The sequence below is a fragment of the Cydia strobilella genome, chromosome Z (genome assembly GCF_947568885.1).
Source record: "Cydia strobilella chromosome Z, ilCydStro3.1, whole genome shotgun sequence".
In the NCBI taxonomy this organism is placed as follows: Eukaryota; Metazoa; Arthropoda; class Insecta; order Lepidoptera; family Tortricidae; genus Cydia; species Cydia strobilella.
This window is the reverse complement of record NC_086068.1, coordinates 15005032-15032768: the sequence shown is the minus strand read 5'-3', so window position 1 is coordinate 15032768 and position 27737 is coordinate 15005032. Positions and strand designations below refer to the sequence as shown.

General features: G+C 36.1%; 1 protein-coding gene across 3 annotated transcripts; it reads left to right on the top strand.

Annotated features, from left to right (window-relative positions):
* Positions 1 to 651: 651 nt before the first annotated feature.
* On the top strand, positions 652 to 27483 carry LOC134754403 (vesicle-associated membrane protein-associated protein B). Of its 3 annotated transcripts, none has more exons than XM_063690717.1 (8): positions 652 to 857; positions 5325 to 5477; positions 12108 to 12211; positions 12294 to 12374; positions 12613 to 12693; positions 13111 to 13200; positions 15560 to 15670; positions 24122 to 27483. In XM_063690717.1, exons 1-8 carry the CDS (start codon positions 806 to 808, stop codon positions 24284 to 24286), a joined length of 837 nt encoding a protein of 278 aa, XP_063546787.1. In that variant the 5' UTR covers positions 652 to 805; the 3' UTR covers positions 24287 to 27483. The 3 variants fall into 3 exon arrangements, with proteins under 3 accessions (XP_063546787.1, XP_063546786.1, XP_063546788.1); XM_063690716.1 differs by having other exon boundaries at positions 668 to 857; positions 5313 to 5477; XM_063690718.1 differs by lacking the exon at positions 13111 to 13200 and having other exon boundaries at positions 673 to 857; positions 5313 to 5477.
* Positions 27484 to 27737: the final 254 nt, after the last annotated feature.

Sequence of the window (27737 nt, the reverse complement as noted above, 5' to 3'; positions counted from 1 at the left end):
AAATACTATTTAAGCATGAAATCCCGAAATCCATGATGATCCAGATGACGTATTTAATAAATACGTCATCTCCATCACAGAAATGTTACTAAGTTACGTTACATACCGAAGATATGCTTTCTTCTTCTGTTAAATATATTTTATTACTTACATGCAAAGACAAATTATATATTTAAATGTAACTAGGCTTTACTTGCAGCTTCTTAAAATGCTAATCTATTTATACTTTACTTTTATTCACAAACGTGGTATTGAAATTACAATAATTAAAATAGGAACAATTCTTTTTACCGCATAGCCACTCCATTTGGCTATAGGGCTCCACTAACCTTGCAGCAAATCATAAGAAGTGATTCTTGATGGAAATACATTACGGCATTTGATTGATAGATGGAATTCTTTGCACATATGCAGTCGTCAAGTATCAAAAATCGCATGCGATTTGTTGCAAAGTGTGTGGAGATTTTGACAAATGTACCTAAAATATTATATGATTTGAACGTTTTAGTCATTATACTATACCTACTTAAAGTAGGCTTAAAAATAGTTAAGTATTGTTTTTATGTTCCCTTTTGTACAATTTTAATATTGTTATTGGTTTTTTTTTACTTTCCAGGCACATATGCATAAAGCCAGTTGGTCATAAAATCAGGTATTTGGTAAAACTACAACTACACTAACGCACATTACGCATGCGCATGTCGGATTCGTCATTCATCGTTCGCTGTGGCCGACATCACGAAACCGTCATTTTCTAAAATCAGTTAATTTTGCCAACGAATTACCGCATTACTAATTATAGAAAATGCCGAACCAAGTGTTAACTATAGAGCCGCAAAATGAACTCAAGTTTAAAGGTGAGTGTTTAATGTTTTGTGACGCGTAAGCATCAAACCGTCGCATTGAAACTTGGGCATCATACATAGGTCGGGAGCTAACTGCTGACAAATGGAGTGTCTATTTCCAGATATCGGCGTATTGTCAGGGTGCGGTTTTTCTGTTTTCCTCGATTAAACTTACCGATACCTTTTTATTTTGCTTTAGGTCAGCTAAACTAAGTGCTCAAATATTAGATAAGGGGTAGTAATCCTTGATATATTATTATAATAGGATAGGCATGGCCTGCTCCGGGCACGGACGTATTATCTGCCATATGAATAGCTAGTGTGTGTCTGTACGAATGTTTATTAGTGAACATTTACTTCAATTGCGATGAATAAATGGAAATTAAGTGGAACTGGTTGATATCACTATTGACTAAACTGTGCTGCGTAACATAAGTACTTAGAGGTGTAAAAGTCCTACGACATCACCATTTCCAATATGAAAGTACCTTTTGATATGTCAAAATAGGCTTTAGCAAAACAAAGCTGCTACTGCTAGAGTCAAATTGAAGCCTTAACCTCCATGTGATTTATTTTAACAAAGGACTATGTAATGATGATAAGCTGTGGTTAATATGTCATAAAGTCATAATTACATCTTAGGAAGACAAATGTGTTGTAATAATGCTATAAATTGTATTATTTTGTTAAAAAAATTATTGTTGACCATTTGTGGCAGCTGTTGTTTATTATTGTGTGTTTTGTTTTATTGTGTGTATTTCAGTTACGCTTGAAATTGCAAACACATGAGTGTGTGTCTGAATCCACCAAGTGCCTATCAATAAGTATATTTTTTTGGTCTTGTTTTATTATTTTAGAGGTTTCAATGGGCCAGTCAGATAGTCACTTTTTGGAAACGGTCATTCGTCATTCTAGAAGCTGTGATACTCTTAATTGGATTACTATCTTGGCATAGCTAGCTATCCTTGTAATGATATCTTTTTTAATATATCAACAATTTCCTATGAAAGAAGCATACAATGTACCATTCACTTTCATTTTATACATGCAAAAATATAGTTCTGGTGAGTTACCGGACATATAATATTTTAAAATAAATCAATAAACTTAAAAGCTGTCAGAATAAGGTGTTTTTGTATTTAGTATTTGTTACCTGGTATTTAACCTTTCGTATGCTTAGGAGCAGATCTGCTCCATATACATTCAACTTAAACGTGAAGTTGTCACGATTGCTATTTATATGGCAATTTTTTGACATGCGCATACGACAGGTTAATCATAATGGCACACCATTTTAATTTGTTATATATCTTGTGTCAAATGATGATTCTAGTCTCTTTTGGTTAGGTTTAATTTAAAGAAGTATTTAAGAATTATATTCTTACCGTATTTTTATTTCATAAAAGTTACATGGCAAGACTGCGTTAGATGGACGAACATGTTGAACATACTCTCTGAGATGGGTGTCCCTGCTCATTTAGCACACCTTATAGAGAACTTATATGCCGAAAGTACTGCCAGCTTAGAGTACGCTTCGCGAATACGTTGTCAGATCAGTTCAAACCGGAAAGACAGGTGTATATTGTCTCCGAAGCTCTAATATCTACGGCGAATACATCGTGAGCAAGGCCGCTGAGAACTGGGACGGCAGTATATCGATTGGCGGGAAGACAATATGCAACCTGCGCTATGCTGACGACAACACTCTTGGCTTCCGCTGAGGAGATGAGCCGACTGTTCCAACGAATAGAAGCCGAAAGCATCAAATTAACAACCATGCTAAAACAAAGCTAATGTTTGTGTACTGGAAAAAACCTCCAAGAAGTTTAGAAAGAACTACAACAACTTAATTGTGTCAGCACTTTCAACTACCTCTGCTCACTTATATCTACTAATCAGTCCATAGTGGAAGAGCTACGCATAAAACGCCGGTTGTCAACGATATGCCAGGACCACTGACGTCCCCGCAAAATGCCCCCTAGAGTGCAGTGTATGATAATATCCTTCAGAACATTGACACTTTGAAACTGAATATTATATTTATAGTTTGTCAAAGGACTGTCTCATTTCAAACAGAGACAGAGAGAATCATACTATCTTTGTCTTACACTAGTACTAGAACCCAAAAGAAAAGGATAATATACACGATATATATATTAATACATAAGACACTCTTTCAAGCACTTAATTGTTTTTGCCTGGATTCTTTCTTTTATAATAATAGTGGTTGAACATAGTATTCTGAGCCAACGTAAAGCGAAGTTTAGACTAGCAAGAACTTGCATGCAATTTTCGTTACATTGCGGTATCTGATCAACCTTTTTATTTTAGTTTTATTTTATTTTATTTTATTTTAAGGTTCACCAACAGTTATTACATTGAGGCTTACATCTATACAAACATTAATAACATGCTAAATGTATAACTAATTACTGGTAAACACCACAAGCGAGTAATTAAAAAAGCAAAGTCAACAACAAAGCCGACACATTTGAACACCTTATTATTGTAGAATAAGGAGCAAAGCGCAACCATGATGTCGACTGGTTAAGTATATAACTAAATATGGAATTAGAACTAAATATACTAACTACTTACTAGTGAATAAATTTCTAATTTTGGACAAAGAGTCAAAGTGAATATCGAACTTGTCACTATATTTATTTATTAAAATGCTCCAGCATGGTACCGGGGAGTTTGTACCCTAAAACAGTTCGGCGCTGGGGGCGAGACAGTGGCTTGATAGCAAAACGCGGTGTTTTTCTAGGCACTGAGAAACGAAAGCTACTCAGGAGTTGTGGACAATCTATACTATTTCTTATAAGCTTTGTGAGAAATTTGAAATCGAGTAGATCTCTACGACTCTCAAGAGATAATATTTTAAAACGTTTTAACCTATCCTTATAAGAGAAAGATCTTTTCGCAAGACCTACCGATCGAGCCAAGTGCCACATAAATCTTTTTTGCAATCTTTCAATCCGAAGACAATGAGTTGCATAACTACTACTACTACTGCGTACTAGACTATTTTGTATCCAGTTTGTATCCTACGAAATACCTTTCCGTTTCTTATGACAAATCCTAACATACTTGAAGCTTTTTTTACTATTGCATCGATGTGAGGAACGAATGTTAGTTTTGTGTCGAAGATAATTCCTAGATCGCGTATAGTCTGCACTTTAGGAAGACATTCGCCAGCAATATGATAGGATGAAGAAACTGCATTGATCTGATTGATTGTGTAAAACTAATAGAGGAGCATTTTTTGGCATTGAGAGACATACCATTTTCTGAACACCATTTATTAAGTCAATGTCATCCTGGAGAAGAGCGACATCGGAAGGACAAGTTACCACTCTAGCGAAATCTGTTTTTTTGGCTCCTAATTTTTACAATAATCAAAAAATCTAAAAAAGTTAAACGTAGGGGCATAGCTATGGTAAATGTACATCAAATAATGTAAAAATACTTTCCATAATGTCAATATCCATAGAGGAAAATGGGAACTTCGTTTGTATGAAGAAGCGACCGTCCCCTTTCCTCTTAAAGCAGGCGATTGGAGCAGCGGATGTTCCCTTTCAATTATTATTTAGTTTTTAGGGTTCCGTACCAAAAGGGTGAAAACGGGACCTAAGACTCCGCTGTCCGTCTGTCTGTCACCAGGCTGTATCTCATGAACCGTGATAGCTAGACAGTTGAAATTTTCACAGATGATGTATTTCTGTTGCCGCTATAACAACAAATACTAAAAAGTACGGAACCCTCGGTGGGCGAGTCCGACTCGCACTTAGCCGTTTTTATTTATGTTGCTTTATTGGTGCCTAAACACGTATATGCAATTTAATTGATCTTTAGTCACTATTGACGAAATTAACTTCATAATTGTAACGCTTATTTCTAGACTAAGTATTGAGGTGTTGTTTCAGTAATTTATTAGAAGCACCGATCCTAATTAGTACAGGCATACCGCGAACCATGTTCGACGTGTTGCCTCCCTGTCAGACTTACGTACGAATTTACAAGTGCGACAGAGAGCCAACACGTCGAAGGTGGTTCGCGGTAGGCCCTTTGTACTAATTAGCATCGGTGTGGTGGTGAACTTCATTAAGTTCGAAAAATCTATCTCATTCAGACTTTTACGACGCTTACGAGCAGGGCCCCGTTTCACCACGTTGACAATTGTCGCCTGACATTGACAATTCATGGTACATTGCTGGTCCAACAATTAATATTAACGTTATGTATCGTGGTTACTTACCTACGTGCCCAGAAATTTACAAGTTAGTCATTAGTCAGTGTCAGGTGTCAATAATCAAGTTGGTGAAATAGGTGTCAGTTGATGTTGCGATCATTGTCAGAAGTATGCTTCTCGGCGATCACTGTGTAACGCACGAGTTAGTATAAGTAGGGCATATTGCAGTCGCCTCCTGCCCTCAAAAGTACAGTCATTATTATTGAAATTTTTAGTTGACTTTTCAGGGCTCTTTGAGCAGGGCTACACGACGTACATGCGGCTGATAAACCCGACCACTGATACAGTTTTGTTCAAGATAAAGACTACCGCGCCTAAGAAATACTGCGTGCGCCCCAACTCTGGCGTGCTGGAACCAAACTCCAAAGTGGACATAGCCAGTGAGTGCTTCTGTTAATCATCACTACATAGTATAAAACAAAGTCGCTTTCCGCTCTGTATGTATGTCTGTCCCTATCTATGCTGAGATCGTTAAAAGTAGGTTACGGATTTTGATGCGGTTTTTTTTAAATTGATAGTGATTCAAGAGGAAGGTTTATATATATAATTTCTAAAGGTTTTGTGTAAATTAGTTGACTACCCGTGCGAAGCCGGAGCGGGGGCGGGTCGCTAGTTGTATATTTTATTTATTTAAACTTTATTGCACAAATTTACACAAAAAGAGTACAAATGGCGGACTTAACGCCTTGAGGCATTCTCTACCAGTCAACCATTGTATATAAATGTATTACACGAGTCATATTTTATTGCAGTACTTATCTAATCTATATTCTCTGTGAAAGTAAAGTGTGTGATATGGTAAATTGTGTTAATAACCAAATGGTAGATATTATTAGTGTTCAAAATTGAATTTTTACTACCTAATCCATAACTTTAATTAAGAGCCCGTTATCGATTTTAGTCGCAAAAATGTAAAATTGATAGATTTAGTCGCTGAAATTGTACACCTTTTGATACGTAATAGAAATAACAAGTACTGGTTTCTATTAGCACGTCTTCTCATCTTGCCGTTGACAGATAATTTTATTGAAAACAGACTCACTAAATTAGTAATGATTCTTTTTCTTATGGGCGTTTAGGTAAACGCGCGTAAAGCACTGATTTTGTCGATCTTATTTGTAAATATCGTAAAGTTTGGACGGCTAAGAATGGCAATTTTGTATTACACATATCCAGATCTTTTACAGACTACATTTTTATTATTATGACTTTGAAGTTGTGTAAATGAAAGTTAGACGAAATCAATTTTCTCCAGAAATTACTTCAAAACAAGTGACAATTACTCTGAAAATCGACTTAATTTCAACGTAATTTTGATACTTAAACAATCTACAACATTTACTGAAACTGTTCTTATACATCAATTTGTATAATTTACCACCATAATTTTTTGAAGTATTTTTAAAAACTGCCCCCTTCTCTTCATATATTACCGGTGACGCACGCTCGCGACCTCATTATTAAAAGGCAAGATGAGAAGACGTGCTAATAGAAACCAATACTTGTTATTTAGATATTGCGTAACAAAATGTGTATAATTTCACGACTAAATCTACCAATTTTACATTTTTGCTCAAAAATCGTTACCGGGCTCTTAAACCTAAAATAAACCGGCCAAGTGCGAGTCGGACTCGCATTCCAAGGGCAGGGGGGTGTCACTGCGCAGTTTAGGTATATTTGGCCGGCGCACCGCCCGGGCAGGTGTATGGCAGTGGGCTGCCGCTCGCGCAAAATTGAAAATACGCAATGGCTTCGAATCCTAAATCGCGATCTAATCTGTATAAAAGATAATGTTCTGTTTACGGATGTCTGAATAAACGGAAGAACAAGGAAGCAGAAAAAACATTTTTTTTAAATTCCGGACTACATTGACCGACATATTTTCAAAGGAATAAGTACTTCTGTGGCATACCTACTTCCGTGAGAATCAGACATACTATCTCCGGCTAAAAATTTTATGTTTACGTTTGTAATTCCTACATATTTATCTTAAAAACAATAAATCAGTAGGTATAGGTACAAAAACTTGTAAAGTGACAACCCCGTGCCGACACTCGCAGCTCGGTCATAAAACTGCGGCGCGCAAAGAAGATTAACGGTTCGTGCGCGGTTATAAGTTTCAATTTTGCTTACAGGCGGCGAGTGTAGGTATAATTTTGTACCTAAATCTGGCTTTTGTGAAGGAGTGAATTTTCTGTACGGTAGTACTATTAGTTATTCTGTGCCAAGGGTTCCGTACATTACACAATTTAAACAATGTATTTTTTATATGAAATGTCTTTAAAAAACCCTTAGGGGTCGGATCAAAAACTAAGTAATTAAGTCCGAATAAATAGAATAGAAATAAAGATCTATTTTGTGTATTTTTTTCAAAATTTTTGACCCAGTAGTTTCGGAGATAAAGGGGGGAATGGTCATTTTTTGCCTATTTTCTTGAATAACTCCTAAACTATTTATCGTAAAATTATAAAAAAAAAATTGAGATTCTCACAATGAGCTCTTTCATTTGATATGTAACACGATATAGTTTGACAAACTTTTTTATTTTTATTTTCTCATTTACCCCCAAAAGTGGCCCCCGTGTTTAAAATTAATTTGTTTACGTTACATGTCCATCTTTGGGTCACAAACTTGCACATGTGTACCAAATTTCAACTTAATTGGTCCAGTAGTTTCGGAGAAAATAGGCTGTGACAGACGGACAGACAGACAGACAGACGCACGAGTGATCCTATAAGGGTTCCGTTTTTTCCTTTTGAGGTACGGAACCCTAAAAACCACCAATGTCAAACCCTGTGGGCCACTTAGGTAATACCTATATGTATACTATACATAAAGCTTGTCCCAGAAAGAAATACGTTTGTATTCGCACAGGTTGCACATCAGACTTCTGAGCAAATGGCTTAAATGGAGACTGTTATGATGTAAAAAAAAACTGTTTGCTTATTCTTTATAAAAATAAATCCCTTTCGTTTACATTTTCGAAGACATCGCCATCACAGAAAAGACTACATCAAAAAATGTTGTACAAACACAAAATCGAGGCATTTCGACGAAAAACTAGGAGTGAAGTTTAAAGGGTGTTAGAAAACAATTCTAAGAAACTTATGGTAGACGATGCGGACTGGAAATGGTCATAAGCCCGGGTTTTCTAATAAATAATACAGAGAAGAACATCGGAGCTGCGTTGCAAAAAACGCCTATTACTCTGTCAGTACTATATTTAGCCAAAAGTGCAAAACGTACAAATGGACAGTGCAAAATCCTTAAAAAAATTACTCTATAAAGACCTACAAATAAACTAAAGTACCTAACAAACCACATCTACCATTATCCAAGAAAGCGATAATAGCACAATCGGATTAAGTTTAACCTCGAAATCCTTCCAAAGTAATGCAATTTGGTATGTATGTTAATTAAAGGTCTCTTTTTCATGTCCACACTATTTGACATTTGGGGACCTCGAGGAATCCCAGCCATCTTGGAAAATGTGTACCATCCTGGAGAAATTTGCGTTTTACTCTAAATATACGTTCTCTATGAAAATATGGTGTAAGGCAACATTAAAGCTTATTAAGTAGTGATGTACCGACTAGTGATTTGGCCGACTAGCCGACTAGTCGGCGCTCAGATGGCCGACTAGTCGGCTTGGCCGATCATTGGTTTCGGCAGAGTTTGGATGCAATCGGAACCGTTTCGGTCGCCTCGTTCCTGAGGGCCTACCGCGAACCACGTTCGACGTGTTGCCTCTTTGTCGCACTTGTAAATTAGTACGTGAGTGTGACAGGGATGCAACACGTCGAACGTGGTTCGCGGTAGGCCCTCTGGCAGCACAAGTCTTGCGTTCATGTTTACGTATGACTAGTTTTGTCTACCTAAGTTTTCGTGATTTATTAGTCGCCCTTTCGTGTTTCATAGCGAAAACAAGAAATTGTAATAACTGCTTAAATAAACAATACATATAGTGCTCTTAATAAATACGAAAAATGTCGAAAAGGCAATCGCGAGTGTAGACTTTTTTTGAAGATGCTGAAGGCGATGCAAATAAAGTGAGGTGCACCCAGTGCTCGTTACTAAATCATATCAAATATAAACACAAACACCAAATGCCTCAGCTGGCCGCTGCAATTAAATCTAGCGATTCATCACCTCGTTCCATTTCTCTGCCGCAACTACCGCCGACACCATCACCGACACCGGCGGCTATATCGGCTCCAGCGGCCAGCCAATCTCAAGTTGTTATTCTCAACGTTGTATTCTCAAAGTATTCTCAATGTTGAGGTTCTCAACGTCAACAGAATATCAAAGACTGTTTTTGTTAGAGTAGAATTGAAAGAGTTGAAATAAAAACCTTATCTTTCCTGAAGATTAAATAGTGCCGACTATTCGGCTAATTTTGCCGACTAGTCGCCGACTACAAATGTGGCCGGATAGTCGGCTTTCCCGACTAGTCGGCGACTAGTCAGTACATCCCTATTATTAAGTTCTACACAAAAAAGTCCTAGATATCTTTGCGGAAAAAATACATCTTGTTATAGAAAATAATAGGTGAATCCAGATTTAGCGCTTATACCCTTTCAGAAGATATTCTCTTAATATGAAACTTGGAGGAATATGAATTCCACTTTTGTCTATACATTTGTACACGTTCTACCCCAATATCAACATTTTACTCGACTGCGACTTTAACAGAAAGTAGGGTTATGGGTTTAAATACTGAAATTCAGTACACCATGTTTGTCAGGATACTGGACGGATTCTTTAAAATGACATATCGGTAGATTCCTCTTGCCCTTCACAACCTGCTTACACTTAATAATAATAAAAGACGTTTATTCAAGAAGTTGTAACATAGGTACATAATAAAAGTACACGATAACACTTGTTTTATTAAAGAAAAATCAATACAGCCACCTTGAGAGGACATCGAATAGTAAATCATACTTTTCCTTATAGCGCCTAAACAATTAAGTGGATTTCAATAAAATAGACATCAGTAGATCCATAATTGGTACACGAGTGCTATGCAATACAAATTTACTAAAATAAATGGAGGACGCCATACACAGTATTCACATTAAACCCAGATATTCCGAGAAAAACAGAAAAACCAAAAAAGACATACTTTTCAAGATGGCGTTTGATCCCCGTGGTCCCAGAAGCTCCAATTTTATGACACACACAGGGATCCCTGAAATTGTAGGTGTTAAATGTCATTACTGTCACTATTGTTTAAACCCCATTTAAGACCTAAAATCTGTTTTTGCAGTTACATTTTTAAGTCCTAAACATTTTTCCCCCATTTATTTTAGTAAATTTGTATTGCATAGCACTCGTGTACCAATTATGGATCTACTGATGTCTACTTTATTGAAATCCACTCAATAGTTTAGGCGCTAGGAGTAAAAATATGATTTTATATTCGGCGTCCTCTCAAGGCGGCTGTATTGATTTTTCTTTAATAAAACAAGTGTAAACAGGTTGTGAAGGGCAAGAGGAGTCTACCGATATGTCATTTTAAAAAATCCGTCCAGTATCCTGAGCTACAGTATTTTTTTAAATATACTACGTCGTTGGCAAACTAGCATACGGCCCGCCTGATGTTAAGCAGTCTCCGTAACCTATGTACGCCTGCAACTCCAGAGGAGTTACATGCGCGTTGCCGACCCTAACACTCCTCTCCCTCGAGCTCTGGCAACCTTACTCACCAGCAGGAACACAACACTATGAGTAGGGTCTAGTGTTATTTTAGTATTAGTATTTGTGTGTTAGTATTTTCAGTATTTAAACCCATAACCCTACTTTCTGTTTAAGTCGCAGTCGAGTAAAATGTTGATATTGGGGTAGAACGTGTACAAATGTATAGACAAAAGTGGAATTCATATTCCTCCAAGTTTCATATTAAGAGAATATCCCCTGAAAGGGTATAAGCGCTAAATCTGGATTCAGCTATTATTTTCTATGACAAGATGTATTTTTCCGCAAAGATATCTAGGACTGTTTTGTGTAGAATTTAATAAGCTTTAATGTTGCCTTACACCATATTTTCATAGAGAACGTATATTTAGAGTAAAACGCAAATTACTCCAGGATGGTACACATTTTCCAAGATGGCTGCGATTCCTCGAGGTCCCCAAATGTCAAATAGTGACATGAAAAAGAGACCTTTAATTAACATACATACCAAATTTTATAACTTTGGAAGGATTTCGAGGTTAGACTTAATCCGATTGTGCTATAAAACGAGTAAGTCAACAATATCGAGTTTGTGGAAAAACACCTTGTTCCTCCAAACTGCTCTGAATTACGATCCATTGAAAAATAATGGGCTTGTATGAAGCAGGAACTCTTAAATCATAAAACTAACGCCATATCAGTTGAAATGGAAAAAAGCTTAAAAATTAATAACAGTCCTATGTACAAAACCGGATGGCAGCCATTACAACAAAATTACGAAATTTCTGTATTAATTGCGAAATTTATAAAGTCAAAGACTCAAAACATGTTTATTAAATTTGTAACAAGAATTTACCATCAAACAGTTTATTTTTACAAGCTTTTATTTAACTTGCAATGTACCTATGTATGTAACATGTTTGTAAGGGTCAAATCTTGCAAGTTAAATTTGACCCACTTCCCGGTTTCCGATGAAGCTGAAAATTTGCATACATATTTAGGTCGGGTGACAATGCAATATTATGGTACCATCGAGCTAATCTGATGATGGAGACAGGAGGTTGTCATAGGAACTCTGTGATAAAACAACGCAACCTAAAATTGTGTTTGGGGTTTTTAAAATTGTCTCGATGAGTATTTGTTGTCTGTGGAAAGAAAAGTACAGTCAGCGATAAAAGCTTGTACCAAAAATTAACTTTTTTTTTTAAACTTATTAACTGTTGTGTAAGATTTTGTGAAAATAAAAATGCGTAATTTTTTTCTGGGACAACGTTTAACTACACTACACCGAGATATCTGATTCCAATAGCTAACGCAGTACTTTTATTTTTCAGTCACTCCACAGCCGGTGTTTGTTGACCCGAATGACAAGCACAAACACAAGTTCATGGTTCAGAGTGTTATTGCTCCCGAGGGCAAGACAAACATAGATCAAGTGGCAAGTATAATTACTACAGGTCTCTTTCTGAATAAAAACTTATATTACTTCTATATCCTACAAATTTGATTTTGTTTCACAGTGGAAGGAAACTAGTCCCGATCAGCTTATGGACTACAAGCTAAAATGTGTATTTGAAACGCCTCGCGGAACTAATCTCAACGTAAGTAATCTGAAGATCCATATGTATTTATTTATTAATTTATTATTTCAGATTACAAATTGCACCCCTCAGCTAATGCCAAAGCGGAACAAAAATGTGTGCCCCTCCCCCCCCTTGGCCATAGGCCTTATAATTATCATATACGTCGGCCATATTGTTTCATAATATTTATTTATGTATATGTATGTTATTATTTGTGCAAATGTATCTGAAGTACCTGACATAAAACCTCCTACAGGACGCCGGCGACGTCCCGGCACAAAACGAAGTATCTAAGAAACGAGTTGCGGTTGCAGATGACGCGAAGGCTCCATCAAAGGTAGTGCTCATCCATTTTTGACCTATACATACTGTTCAAAATACTATCTAACACATACAAACACTTATATATACTTCCCTTTACAGTGTTTGGTCTTCGACTTATAGCAGATTTTTTACGTCGCTTAACAATACCTTGCATGAAAGAAACTCATATATCATAATTTAAAAGTAGATGTGTTTGACAGTGTTTGTGAGCATTTTTAATGTTTTATTTGCCCTTTCTACCATCACTTCATTTGTAACGTTAAACATACCGAAAAGCACTCATTGTTGATGACGATTGTGTGAAATCATTATTGCTCATAATCGTGAATCATTTCATTACATATCTGTGTGTGAGGTAACGGAGAGAGAAGACATTCGAGAATCGGTACGAGTAGTCCCCAGGCCTGGCATTGTTAAAATTGTATTACAGGACGCCGTAGAAGGCCTAGTTCAAAACGAGCCTAAGATCAAGGACGGTGCCCACACATCTGGACCTTTAAGTGAAAACACGGTTGCTACGGTACCCTTATTTTCTATTTATTTCTTATCATTAAGAAATTTTTATTACCGTCTCCATACACCGAGATTGCATACCTTCAACTATTCTATTTTTTACACCCACAAATGGCATTTGAATTAAAGTCGCTGTGATGTCGATCATTGATTTTCATCGCACGAGGTTAAATATTAACGCAGTGTGCTGAATTTTACGCACCTTTATAAGTTATAAGTGTTTTAGGAAATCTCGCTAGCGCACGTTATAGTGAAAGGGTGCGATTAATTTCAATTAGGTTGTTCATCGTCTTAACTTCTTTATAGGACAAATTGGCCAATAATCAGAATAATCACATGAATATATACCTATACATGCCTTATTAGACGCTTTTACCCTGAACCCTGATATAGGTATGAGTATCTAACACTCGTGTTGAACTATTTGATGTAATATCTGGTAATATCAGCCCATTTTGTGTTTTTTCACAAGAACACAAACAATATCTTGCAATCGTTGAAGATATATTTTTTTATAGCTATAATGTAATTTGCGTGACCGAAAAGGAGAAACAGGTCCTGCTCGTGTTGACAAAATTAATAATTAAAGTTCTATATATTCTCGAAGAACGGAAGCTAACAATAAGTACATTGTGAAGGCTACATAATTTAGAAAAGTTTTATGCCGAATTTTAGAATGTCGAATTTTATCATTCCGATTTTTAAATGCTCAAAAACCCATCAAAATTCCGAATGTCGTAATTACGAATAATAAAAATCACTAAGATTTATATTTCCGAAAAGCAGAAAAGCCGAATTTTGTGAATTCCGAACCACATAATTCCGATTATAACAATTCCGATAGTGACAAACACCGAATTTAACATTTACGATTTATGAAATCACGAATTCCGAATTGCCATTATTTCGAAATTTTAAATTCCGATTTGACGTGATTCCTATTTTAAATATCCCAATTCTTTAAATTCATTTTCTGTAATCAGGTTCCTTCTGTGGAGGTTGTAGTTCTAACCTAACCGAAACCTACTTCTCTAAAAACAATTCTATTCTGTGGGGGTTGCCGTTCTAACCTAACACACTTTTCTGGCGACTGTTCATTTTCTTGGAGGTCGCAGTTCTAACCTAACCATACCCACTTTTCTGGCGACAGTTCGTTTTCTTGAGGGTCGCAGTTCTAACCTAACCTACCCCACTTTTCTAGCAGCAGTTCGTTTTCTTGGGGATCGCAGTTCTAACCTAACCTACCGCACTTTTTGGTGGTCGCAGATCTAACCTAACCCACTTTTCTGGCAACAGTTCGTTTTTTTGGAGGTCGCATTGCTAACCTAACCAAACGTAACCCACGTTTCTGGCATCAGTTCGTTATCTTGGGGTTCGCGGTTCTGGCGAATTTATTTATATATAATTATGCCGAATTTTTATGCCAAAAATATTTTATGCCGAATTTAACATGACAGGCACCCGTAATCATTACTAAAACGTGAGTGTTCATTTGAATCTCACGAATTTAAGTTTTGCGACTTTACAAAAGACCGAATTTCTGAATACCGAATGATTTTATTTCCGATCGGACAATGATTTTTTGGAATTAAAGAATTCGGAAAAAAATATTTTCGGAAAAGTGTAAAATCGGAACTTTAAGCTTTCGGTCAAGTGACAATCGGATTTTAAGTTTTCGGAAATAGCACATTCGTGATTTTCTTCCATCGTGTTTTTAAAAATCGTAATTTTGATATTTCGGACGTATAAAAAATCGGGATTTTAAAAATCGTGGTTATAAAAATCTGAAAAACATATTTCGGAATATTTGGGTGTTCCCCATTGTGAAATCACACCAGTTACAGTACATAACATTTAAACCAGATATTTTACTCATATTCATTATTTAACATTGTCACGCTTTCAAAAGTCATTGCTTATTTATAAATTACTCATTTCCAATGGCTTGACGTTGCCATAAGTTCATTAATGTCCACAATCACATCAGCACATCACATGCAATGCAACATTAAAACTTCGTAGATACAAGTTTCTGCACCTAGCACTTTTGCCTGACCTGCCTGCTGCCATTCATGTTTGCAATATGCAAATCAAATCAAATATCAAATTCATGAGCAATATCAAATTGCCCATAAATTGGCAAGTGCCGTTTATTAAACAGGTTTTTTAAAATGTGTCTGAAAAAGTTATCCTTAATCGGCGAACAAAAGGATTCACATAAAGCAACATCAGATTATATTTACCTTTTATATCACGTTTAAATAGCATGTTTTTATTATTATTTGCATTGTAAAGTTAGTCATAATCGGTTTTTGTGTGATGAATTTGGGAATATTTATTTTTATTTTATTTTTATACAATTCCAGACTTTGTCGAAATCGGAGAATGCTGAAAGCGACTTGCAAAAAGCGACGTCAGAGGTGATTCTTTTGAGGGAGGAGGAGAGCAAGCTTAGACATGAAAATCTACAGTTAAAAGTGAGTTTTACGTGCGCGTATTTTTTTTCGATTTATTTAATTCCTGACATTTGACCTAACTGAAATAAATGCTTTGCTATTGTTTTACCCTAAGACAAATGCTGCCTTGCGAAAATATATTGAACAAACCTCAAGCTCTAATATTTCAGTATGTGTATTTCCTATTAGTATTTGCTAGTATAGTATGGTTGCGCGGCTACCATAACATAACATACATTTGTATATCAACTGGGCAGACCCAACTTCAACTTCCTATTTGTTTTATCTTCGGTCACATATATTATAGTTTACCCGTCGGAAGACCAAACGCGCAATACGAATAAGCAAAGAAATGTTAATTGCAATAATTTGACCTAATCATAAATAATATCGGCAATAATAAAAACCGGCCAAATGCGAGTCGGACTCGCGCACAAAGGGTTCCGTAACATTATCTATAGTTTTTAGTATTTATTGTTATAGCGGCAACAGAAATACATCATCTGTGAAAATTTCAACTGTCTAGCTATCATGGTTCATGAGATACAGCCTGGTGACAGACAGACAGACAGACGGACAGTGGAGTCTTAGTAATAGGGTCCCGTTGTTACCCTTTGGATACGGAACCCTAAAAGGGACTAATAATATGTACTTATATTATGTTCAAGAAACTGTTAATCACATGATTTGTGTCGAACTTAATATTATTATTTATGCATAATCATTAACGCCCGTTCAACCCAAACGGTTATAACTCTTGCTATTTTAGTAATAGTACATTATTGTCGAGGCTCGGAAGTAGCTACTTGCTGGCTGAGGATTCGTTTTAAACGGACGACCTTGGGAGTCCGTTTAATTGAATCCGAAGCCAGCAAGTAGCCTTCCAGCCGAGTCATATATAGTGCTTTTCTCAAAAATGGAGCAATAATTACAAATATAATAGAAATATTTTACAAAAGCAACGTTCTTATGTATACATTTTCACAGAAAAAAGTAATAAGATTTGCTTTGCCGCCGTTTTTTTATTTATTAAAAATAGAAGTGTATTTTTCTGCTGAAAATACGCCAACCTATTTGAGGCACCTAAATAGTCGCGGTACCAACATTATAATAATAAGTTCTGATCATCTGTTTGGCTATTTAATGGACCTTTGCCTGCATTTGATATGGCCACTTTGTAAGCATCACGATAGTTAATATCCTATATGTGGCCTAATACTACTGATAATTACATGTAGTATGTACCTGGCTTTATACTTTTGATTGTTGTATCTATGGTCATTTTAGTTTTTAGAGAGAACTGTCAGATTTGGCGGCAGGCCTGTGCGCGAGGTTATGTTCGATTTGAACTTTTTGTAATCTTATAATTAATCCTGTATATCAATGTAATAAAAGAAATGTCAATGGAATTTGTATGCAACATTGCAGTCACGAAATCGAGACTGCAATGTTTTTAACTTTTTAATTTTTTGACTGACCATAAACAACGCACTTCGCGACCTACTTTTTAACCGGCAACGTCGACTTTGCCGTCCATTTTTGAGAAAATTTATTTTTCTATACGAAAGATGCAGACATAGTGTCCAAAATAATAAGGATGACTAGCGTAATCGAAATTAACAATTCTCATAAGCTCATAACACATTTGTTTATCAAAAAAGGGATTGTGAGAAAAGACGTACTAAGGTATACTTGTTTTATAAACGAAGCAATGCGCAAAGTGAATTGGTAGTTTTAATACAAGATCTACGCACGACTATTGTTAAGAAAATTGGGCTTGTTGTTATGAGCATGTTATAGTTCTGCTACTGAATACAGAAAACATTTATGATGCAATGCGAAGTGGTGAAATCAAACCGGTCATGCGCATGGATTCTCATAGACCGCGAGCCAGCAACAGATTTCTATCATATGATTGATAAGAGCAAAAGCGTCCCGGGCGATAACTCTTACAATGGTCAAGGTAATGTGTAATGAACTTTTGTGAACGTCAGCTGCCGCTCCGTTGCTATGTTGAGGAACAGAAGCCACCAAAATATGTCTGTCTGTCTGTCAGTTCAATTCTTACAAGCTTTAATTTAACTTGTCCTGTTAGTATGTAATTTATATACTTATGTATTTGTATGTTAGTTAGTCAAATCTTGGAATCTAAATTTGACCTATAAACTGAAATAGATATCATACGCTAAAGAATAAATGATTAAGTCCACCGGTGGTCGAGGCGGGAATCGAACCCGCGTCTTCAGCTTACGCGGCTAACGTCCTGACGTTCAGTTTATAATTTATATATAGAAGTGTAACTACTTAAAAAAACCGGCCAAGTGCGAGTCGGACTCGCGCACTAAGGGTTCCGTACCATTACGCAAAAAACGGCAAAAAAATCACGTTTGTTGTATGAGTGCCCCACTTAAATATTTATTTTATACTGTTTTTAGTATTTGTTGTTATAGCGGCAACAGAAATACATCATCTGTGAAAATTTCAACTGTCTAGCTATCACGGTTCATGAGATACAGCCTGGTGACAGACAGACAGACAGACGAACAGCGGAGTCTTATTAATAGGGTCCCGTTTTTACCCTTTGGGTACGGAACCCTAAAAAGGGTTACTTTACTGCTGCATTACGATTGCTGACACCTAAATATCTGTTAACAATCAACGTGGAATCCATACATACTTAATACATATTATAAATGTGAAAGTGTGTTGTCTGTCTGTCTGTTATCTGTTCACGCTTTAACAGCTGACCCGATTAATTTGAATTTGGTACAGAGATAATTTGAATCCAAGGAAGGACATAGGACAGTTTTAAGCTAAAACCAGACTAGTGCGAGTCGGACTCGCCCACCGAGGGTTCCGTACTGTTTAGTATTTGTTGTTATAGCGGCAATAGTAATACATACATCATTTGTAAAAATTTTAGCTGTCTAATCACGGTTTATGAGATACAGGCTGGTGACAGACAGACCGACAGCCGAGTCTTAGAAATAGGGTCCCGTTTTTACCCATTGGGTACGGAACCCTAAAAATCACCCTATAAGAGGGTGCGGTGCGGGGTGGAAGTGACATAATTGATGTATCGCCTGATAATTGATGTAAGCATATGCTCTGAATGATTGCCAATAAGTACAGGCTTTATCTTTATAGCTATCCCTCAAATAAGGAAGTTTGTATGGGGAATCAGTTGAAAGCAGATTGGATAAAAATAAGCTACCTACCCGTTCAAATTACTAACTCCACACAGACGATCTCGAGAAAAAAATATTAACTTATTAAATATGCTTAAATCTGACCTCTTGTCAGTCCCTGCTGTTCGACATGCATTTGACATATTGCATTATTTAATGAACTTATATCTAAGGCGTATTGGGATAGCTTCGAAAACGGGGTAATCAAAGAAATTATCAAATGTCTACTAAACTAGGAGCACTTTCTGCTATAGCAACAGTAAGCAAGATGCCTTAATACTGTGTATTGTTTCATTTTACTTCGAATCATCTTAATAGATGTTAATGTCGGTTTAATAATGAATGGGCGAAAAACTTTTCCCAAAGTATCACACCCTAAACTATTTTACGCAAATTATCATTTCCCAAAAAATATTTGACAAAACAACTTATCGGCAAAACTAGTTCAAATAATTACTTAGTCGAGTTTCATTTTACCAAGTATTATTTAGTCAAATGTATCGTTACGCGTAACTTACATTTCCCAAAATATTGCATGGCATACGATTTACATCCCAATAGAGAGCCTGCAGTATTTTAATTTTTGCTTTCATTTGAAATAATCCCGAACTTGGTTATTTTCATCATTTTGGTTATTTTTATAAAATCTCTCATTCTATCGCACCAATATATCAGTGCGAGCGAGATAGACAGCGATCGAGTCGAGAGCGAACGTCAAGCTTCAACTGAACCAGCTGGTTACCGTGAAGTTCCAGTTTTGTAACGTATAAATGTATGTCGGGGTTCACGTTTGCAGAACTACGCTCATTCATGAAAATATATATATGGATTTCACATTTTCATGGTTAATTACTATTGTATAAAATATGTCTTTGCCATTAATTAGATTATAAAACATAGTAAACATAGTAAATGTTTATGATACTGAATTATACAGTCGTTATTTTTGAAATTAAATATATTTTACAATTTGTTCGTTTTATACTCGGAATGCCTGTGTAGTTTCATATCAGTTGGGTATTTCTATATAAAGCTGTACCTGTACCTCCAACTTGCATTAAAGAATTGTGTTTTTTTTTTTTTATATTGAATTTCGAGCGCTTGATTTCGTGTTGCTCCCTTCAATAACTCCATCTCCACCACTAGGCATTTAAATTCTACTAATAGAATTGGAAACGACTGATCAATTTCTAGCGCTTGAAATTCAAAAATCGGGCCCCCGCCCAGAATGCCGAGATCTTTCCACCCTAATACGAGAAAATAGTGTCCCCATAATTTCATAATATTTTTGTTAGTCCGTCAGGTTATGGTCATAGAAGCTTGTACTGAAAACGTGTCTAAATGGACCAAATAATTGGGGACATTTTTTTCTCAGGTAAAATGCAAAAAGCTCGTGATCTGAGTAGATGAAATATAAAAATTCTAACACATAAAATTAGATAAAAAATGAAATAAAGATGCCTATTTGCCATATTTGCGAAATGTTGTATCACAGCTTTTTGGAATATAATATTAGCCAATAAAAAACGTTTGCTATCTAAGTTTTTGTCTTAATAAAATTTGACAAAGTAAAATGACGCCAAATGATAATTTGACCAAATAAATTAAATGTGAAGTGTAGACTTGCTAAAGATTCATTTGGGAAATGAAACTTGCGATAAGTTTGTTGGGAAGTGAAATTTGGCGAAAAGTATTTGGTCCAAACGGAAGTTCACCGTTAATGTCCCATTACGTAAGGGTGCTGTAGAATAAAATATTTAGGCGATGACAGCAAGCGCACTATAACAAACGCTAATAAAGGGGCCCACTGATTACCAGTCCGCCGGACGATATCGGCGTGTCAGTTGTTTGGAACTGTCAAATTTTTGTTCTAACTGACAAGCTGATATCGTCCGACGGACTTAACTGTATGTTGTACATCATCCATCATCATATCATCAAGGTCATCATACCTGTGCGAGTTGAATGTGTAATCCTCATGCTATATATATATGCGACTGCGAAATCCTCTTTTTATCGTGATCTTCATTTTTAAATGAGCTATTTATATCTAGTCTGGCTATTTGTTGCTGTGCCGCTATGTTAAATTTTGTAAATGACTGGAGGTTTAACAATAACCTTTTGGGGTTCAATGTCCTAATACTAGTACAAATTACCTCCATTGAAATTTGTATCATTATTTGACTAATTTTTGAAAATGGTTTTAATTGATTGTTTATGACGTAATAATTACACTACATGGATATTTCCGTGAAATTTCCTGTATTAAATATAAAAAAAAATGTGTGATTTTATTTTTCCTGTAATATTTATGATAATGTTATTATGTTAATTTTAAAAAATGTTCGTTTGGTAAACTTCGGAGAAAAGGGGGGGGGGGTTATTTTTTGTTTTTCGCATTCTCCTTCATGTCACTTTTTTTTTCAGTATGTAAAACAAATAAAAAATTGTTTTGTAATGTTCAATTCGAGCTCTTTCAAATGATATCCCACTCGACCTAGTAACTAGAGTTTGACTTGTTGCCCCCTCTTTATATTCGGCATTTTTCATAATTAATAAAAAAAAAATTACACTTCTAATGTGTTAAGGTTAGCGCTGTTCATAACTATTTCAAATCGATAGCTTCAGTAGTTCTCGAGATATTTAGAAATGTGACAGACAGACAGAGTCGCACCATTAAGGGTTCCTTTTGTACCTTTTTGGTACGGAACCCTAAAAAGAAACAATCTTACTTTTTTTATTGTTATTATAAACGAAAATTATTATAAATATTGCGTAGACATTTTTTTGGCTTTTTAGCCAAAGTAAAAGGCGTTGGCCATTTTTTCCTTTGTATTTCGTTTAGTGATAATATGCCCAAAATTATGATAGTTCTTGGGCATAGTTACATCGAGAAAATAAGTACCGTCAACCGGGGTGAATAGGGATGGCGGGATGAATAGGGATGAAACCAGTAATGACATTTACCTAATAAATTCTTAAAAACTATCCAAATTGTAAATGCACACAAACCACAATAAGGAATATTATTGGGCAAAAATATTCTTCAAGTCAATTATTTTAACTCGATGTGTCATAACTGTGACGATCAGTCTCCCGATAGTCCTGGGTTCGAATCCCGGTAAGGGCATTTATTTGTGTGATGAGCACAGATATTTGTTCCTTAGTCATGGTTGTTTTCTATGTATTTAAGTACCTATTTGTATATTATATATATCGTTGTTGTTGTCAGTACCCACTACCCACCAGTGGCGTAGCTAGGCGTGGGCGAAGTGAGTCATCGCCTACGGCCTGGCGCCCTCGGGCACAGTGAAAGAAAAGGGCCTCGCATATGCGATTTCGCCTACGGCTATATTAGTTCACCCTACGCCCACTGGTACTCACAACACAAGCCTTCTTGAGCTTACCGTGGGACTTAGTCAATTTGTGTGTGTCCTTATAATATTTATTTATTTATAAAAAAAATCACAAGTTTTACTACGATATATTTACTTGTTCAACGTAATACCCCGGCTACACACTCGACGAGTGGTATGGGAAGTATGTAGGTCAGTATGGCGGCCGATGACGAAAATCGCGGCCACACTACGTCTCTGCCTAGTTCCCATGCCACTCGTCGAGTATGTGGCCGAGGTATTACAATGAAGCTGCTATAATCGTACTATTTTGCTAATAAGAATATATCGGGATGCTTTGATTAATCAATAGTGATTCAGTATTGTAATATAATATTATTTCGCCCTAGTAAAGAAACTAAAAAGAGAGTAACTAGACGGAATGTTAGGCCATTTAAGGGTAGATGAAAACATTACACGATTAAATTAAACAGTTTAAAGCCAGAACGATGAGGGACAGATCCAGGCAGTTTTCTATTTGGTTGGTTAACTGATAAATGTTTCAAGTATTCGAAAATGTAAAAAAACATTGTTTACATTTATTTAACTACCTAAACTCTAAAGAAATAGACTATAGCAGATATACATTTGAAAGTACAAAGGCAAACTTATCCCCATGCGATTGACAATAACAATAGAAAAGCTACTTACTGATACAATTTGTGTGCGTAGTTTTAAGAAATTATCAAGTAAATGTCGGTCCCGGTTTTAAGAAATTATCAGGTAAATGTCGGTCCCGGTTTCAAGAAATTATCAGGTAAATGTCGGTACCGGTTTTTACCCCGGTTGACGGTATGATTCTATTCTACCTAGTAGGTATCTTAAGTTGCGGGTATAGAAGAGGTAGGTATGTTTTTAGGGTTCCGTACCTAAAGGGTAAAAACGGGACCCTATTACTAAGACTCCTCTGTCCGTCTGTCTGTCAGCAGGCTGTATCTCATGAACCGGGATAGAGAACCTATAACAACAAATACTAAAAAAAAGTACGGAACCCTCGGTGGGCGAGTCCGACTCGCACTTGGCCGGTTTTTTTATGTTGGTTCATATTAACAATTAAAGAACCTTTGAACCAGCACTTATCATCGCAAAAATAAAAAAAAACCGGCCCAGTGCGAGTCGGACTTGCGCACGAAGGGTTCCGTACCATTACGCAAAAAACGGCAAATTAATCACGTTTGTTGTATGGGAGCCCCACTTAAATATTTATTTTATTATGTTTTTAGTGTTTGTTGTTATAGCGGAAACAGAAATACATCGTCTGTGAAAATTTCAATTGTCTAGCTGTCACGGTTCATAAGATACAGCCTGGGGACAGACAGACGGACAGTGGAGTCTTAGTACACACAGAACAGTGGGTAAAAACGGGACCCCCGTTTTTACCCTTTGGGTACGGAACCCTAAAAACTTATAGGTCTAATAATTCAAGAGGAAGGAAAATGTCACTCAAGTCGCCCTCGCATATCCCATGCCACCGCCGCCGCCTATCGCAGCGCAATGGTAAAGCCATGCAATGTTTTTTTAATAATTGTGTCAATACCGCTTATGGCGTTATGTACCGTAAAACTAGGCTTTCAAATGCAAGGACGACTGAAATTTTAGTTTTAAGCCATAATATATTTTTATGCGAGATTTTTTACAGTAGGCGAACATTAATATATAGTGATCTAACTAGTTAGACGAACAGTAATTTTATGGCCGTTTTAAAACTATCAAAGTAACTCCAAATTTTCCTAAAACCACCCCGTTTTACCGTACTATAAGTTTTGATCCAAATAATGCCAAGGAAAAAAAATATTAAAAAAAAGTGTTATTATTGTTCATGTACCTTGTCAACAATAAGAGTAAAATATGAGTAGTAATACGTTGCATGTTGTGTTCGTTTGTCTCAGGAAGAGCTGCTGCGTCTGCGCCAAGCGGGAGGCGACGGTCGCGGCGCGGCGCGGCGCCACTCGTACGGGCCGGAGAAGCACGCACAGACGACCATGATGCCGTGGCTCGCCACCGCCGTCGCCATGGCCCTGCTGGGCATCATCATCGGCAAGTTCCTCATGTGAACGGTATCGTTGCTGCCGCGGTGACCGGACGCCTCACACTCACCGCAGTTACACCACTCCCAACGCCTCTTCCTCGCACATGGCAGCTTCACCTTCGTTTAACGCCCTCCGGCCATGCTTCAATCGAGATACGCTCCTGCCGAGACCTGTGTCACTATGCTAGACAATCCCCTTCCGCTTCCATGGAACAACCGGTACGATCCACCTGTTTTCTGCTACGATTTCGTTCGCCTGATGCATAAGTCGTTATTTCCCGGCTCTTGATTTATAAAACTCCTCGACATTGTTTCATTTATTATTGGTTTTCTTTTGGGTCAAATTAAGCATTTGCTACCAAAAACATGTATGTAAAGTAATCATTTTTGTAAATCAACCGTATAAATAGTAAGTGTTTGTAAAAAGATTTAATTGATAGCTTCTCTTTATGTGTATTCGTGTCACAATTGTTTGATATAGAGAGATATCTGTAAAGACTTTAATATTTAGAAAATATCGTGGATGAGTGTGACAACGTCGCTGTAAATTTAGGATTCGTATTACATTGAAGCATTATTAAAAATTAGAGTTAATATAATGTACACTCTTGAGTAATTCCGCTTTCATATTCGAATCGTTAATAAATATGTAGAGGTTTTATAGCATTCATGGTATACTGTATAAAGTAGGGCATTTGTAAAATTAATTATTCGTTAACGAGCAGACACCAAATATTTTCCAAGAAGGTTGCCGAGGGAGCGCTTGGTATGTAAAATTGTACAATATTAAAAACACGGTCTTATTCATATAAAGTCTAAAAAGCACTTTGCTTATAACGTCTTTGTATTGTTTTAGCCTATTTGAAGTTTATTGAGAGAATGTCATTCGAGTTTCCCGAGGCTCTTAGGCTAATTTATAGGCGTGTCGTTAGCAGACATGGGGAGCCTCATTATATGGTTGTCATGAATTATATATCAGCGTTTTATGAATAAGGCCAGTGGAATTTGTTTATTAATCCTGGGTTATTCCCACTAGTTACCACCAAGTTGTTATCAGTGGGAATTTTTTTCCTACCTTTTACCAGTGGTAACTACTGGGAAAACAATTCCCAGTAGTTACCACCAAACCGAACCAAACTGAGTTGGTGAACCAAACTGGTAAAAGGTGGGTGGGTGGTAATTTTTTTCCCAGTAGACTAAAATTTTGTTAGAGTTAAATACTAATTAAACAGTATAAACAATGAATAAATAATAAAATTTTAATAAATAATTATAAGTCGATTAGAGTTTCAGTAAACTGCCTTAAAAGTAATTAAAAATAAAAACAGTTCAACCTGTGCAAGTGCAAAAACTGAAATAGTCAAGGAGAAATTAACGTTTCGATGAATCTTATCTTGATAATTGTAATTTGAATTAATTATATGAAGGAACAAACAAGTCAGTCGAAAACCGACTAGTTTTGATCACTTTAAGGCAGTTTACTAGAACACTAATCGACAAATCATTATTTATTAATGTACTCTATATTTATTTTATACTATACTATTTATAAGCTGTTTTTATTAGTTAACAAAATTTTGGTGTTAACTACTGGGAATGTAGTTGGGCTGGGCTTATGGACAGAAATGCGGCTATATAACTGATATTTAAGTTCGTGATATCTTGATGTTTGCGGCTTTTTATCGAAAACATTGTAAGTAATTATTCTTACAGAGTAAACCCTATATCTGCACCGAAATAGCGATGATTTTACATGTAGATCTATGGATTTTACCAGTCGTTGATTATTATTCATAAAGTACATTTGTTTTTTTGTTTTTTAATTATTGCTATCTGTAAAGCATTTGGATAAACATACTATGAATCAAAATACAGATAACTAGCATCCCTTTATAAGACTAGAGCCATTGGAGAAAATGCTGCGGAGTCGCGCAGTATTTTTCCAATTGCTCTAGTGTTTACTTTAAAAGTGACAACGAATTTTAGGTAACACAGTTATAAGCTACGGTGTACTCATATCTCACCTCATATTTGACTGAACGATTGCATGGTCGCATAATACTAGTGAATACTTGCCTTGGCAAATCAGTGGACAGACTTAACGTTAATATCTAATGTTATTTATTTTTGAGTAAAATCTGACAGGATAATCTGTAGGTTTGGTAACTGATGAATTGCTTACCAGGTACCCCGGTCGATTGGGTCATTTGGTGTCGCCTATGTTCATAAAATTATAATTGTGTTGTCACGCCACTTGATTATTACCTAATCCTAGTATTCTAATGTGTTATGCAACATTCTTGATTGTAGATTTGTGTCGGTATATTTAGGAAGAATTCTCTTGTTTTCATGCTGCATTTTTATTTTTAGTTATCTGGCGTAAATTTGTATTATATTATTATTATTATTTTATGATATTATTATTATTTTACTCTGACAGGTTTTAACTTTTAAATGTCGCTGTTTTTAAGCTTTTGTATACCTAATTGAAATTAGATGTGAAAATTGCAAAAAATAAAATGAATAAGTTAAGCACTTTTACTAAAAAGACAAACTATAATCTTTCGTTTAACTAGGTTAAATAAAAACTTGTTACCACATCTTCCTGTTTGAAGGAACTGTGTATACAACAAGTTGAAACTGTTTGGTGAAAGCAACTATCACCAGCTACTGCTTGTCAGGCAGTAGCTTGTTAAACGTTTTAATCATTTGATGTAAGTAATTGTGTTATTGCTTAATAATATGTAATGTAGTGTAATTACCGATTGCATAATTGTTTACATCGTTACGGGCGAACGAACACCTTAGCCCGCGGGCCACAGCCACACAGACACAGACTGCCGACGGGCATGCTGCCGGCCACTCGTGTGTACACGTACAGTACGCACAGCTCGGTGGTAAATTGGTAATGCTTGCCTGGTCTGCACATTTACACTCGACCGTTTTACTCGGCGCGGCGGTCTGTTTGTGCCCCTTAACTTGTTTTATGTCTGATTTAATACTTTATTACCCATATTATTCAATTCAATTCCACTGTTAGAGCTTTGCCTCCTATTTTATTGAGAGATGATTAATTCATTGGGACAAGGTTATTTTAATGTAATTTTTTTTTTTTTTTAATGTAACAGACTATAGTTTAATTAAAATATCCGTATGGTATTGTTGTTATACTATTATGCTATATTGTATCGTTTTCTGAAATAAAATACTTAATTTACGATATTTATTATATTGTAACATGTTTAATTTCCTTGCACTGTTTGCTTTAGGTATAGTCTCCTATAGTGGCTATTAACCATTAGACCGCCAAGGACGACGTACAGGTTCACAGAAAGGAGCATTCTCAGGGCCGTAGCATAGTATTTTGAATATAAACTATTTACTATGTAGATCAAGTTGGTTCTTTGGCTTTGTGATTTTCGTGTTGCTTTTTTTTTTTCAGATATACTTGAGTTTTTACAAGCTTTTATTTTACT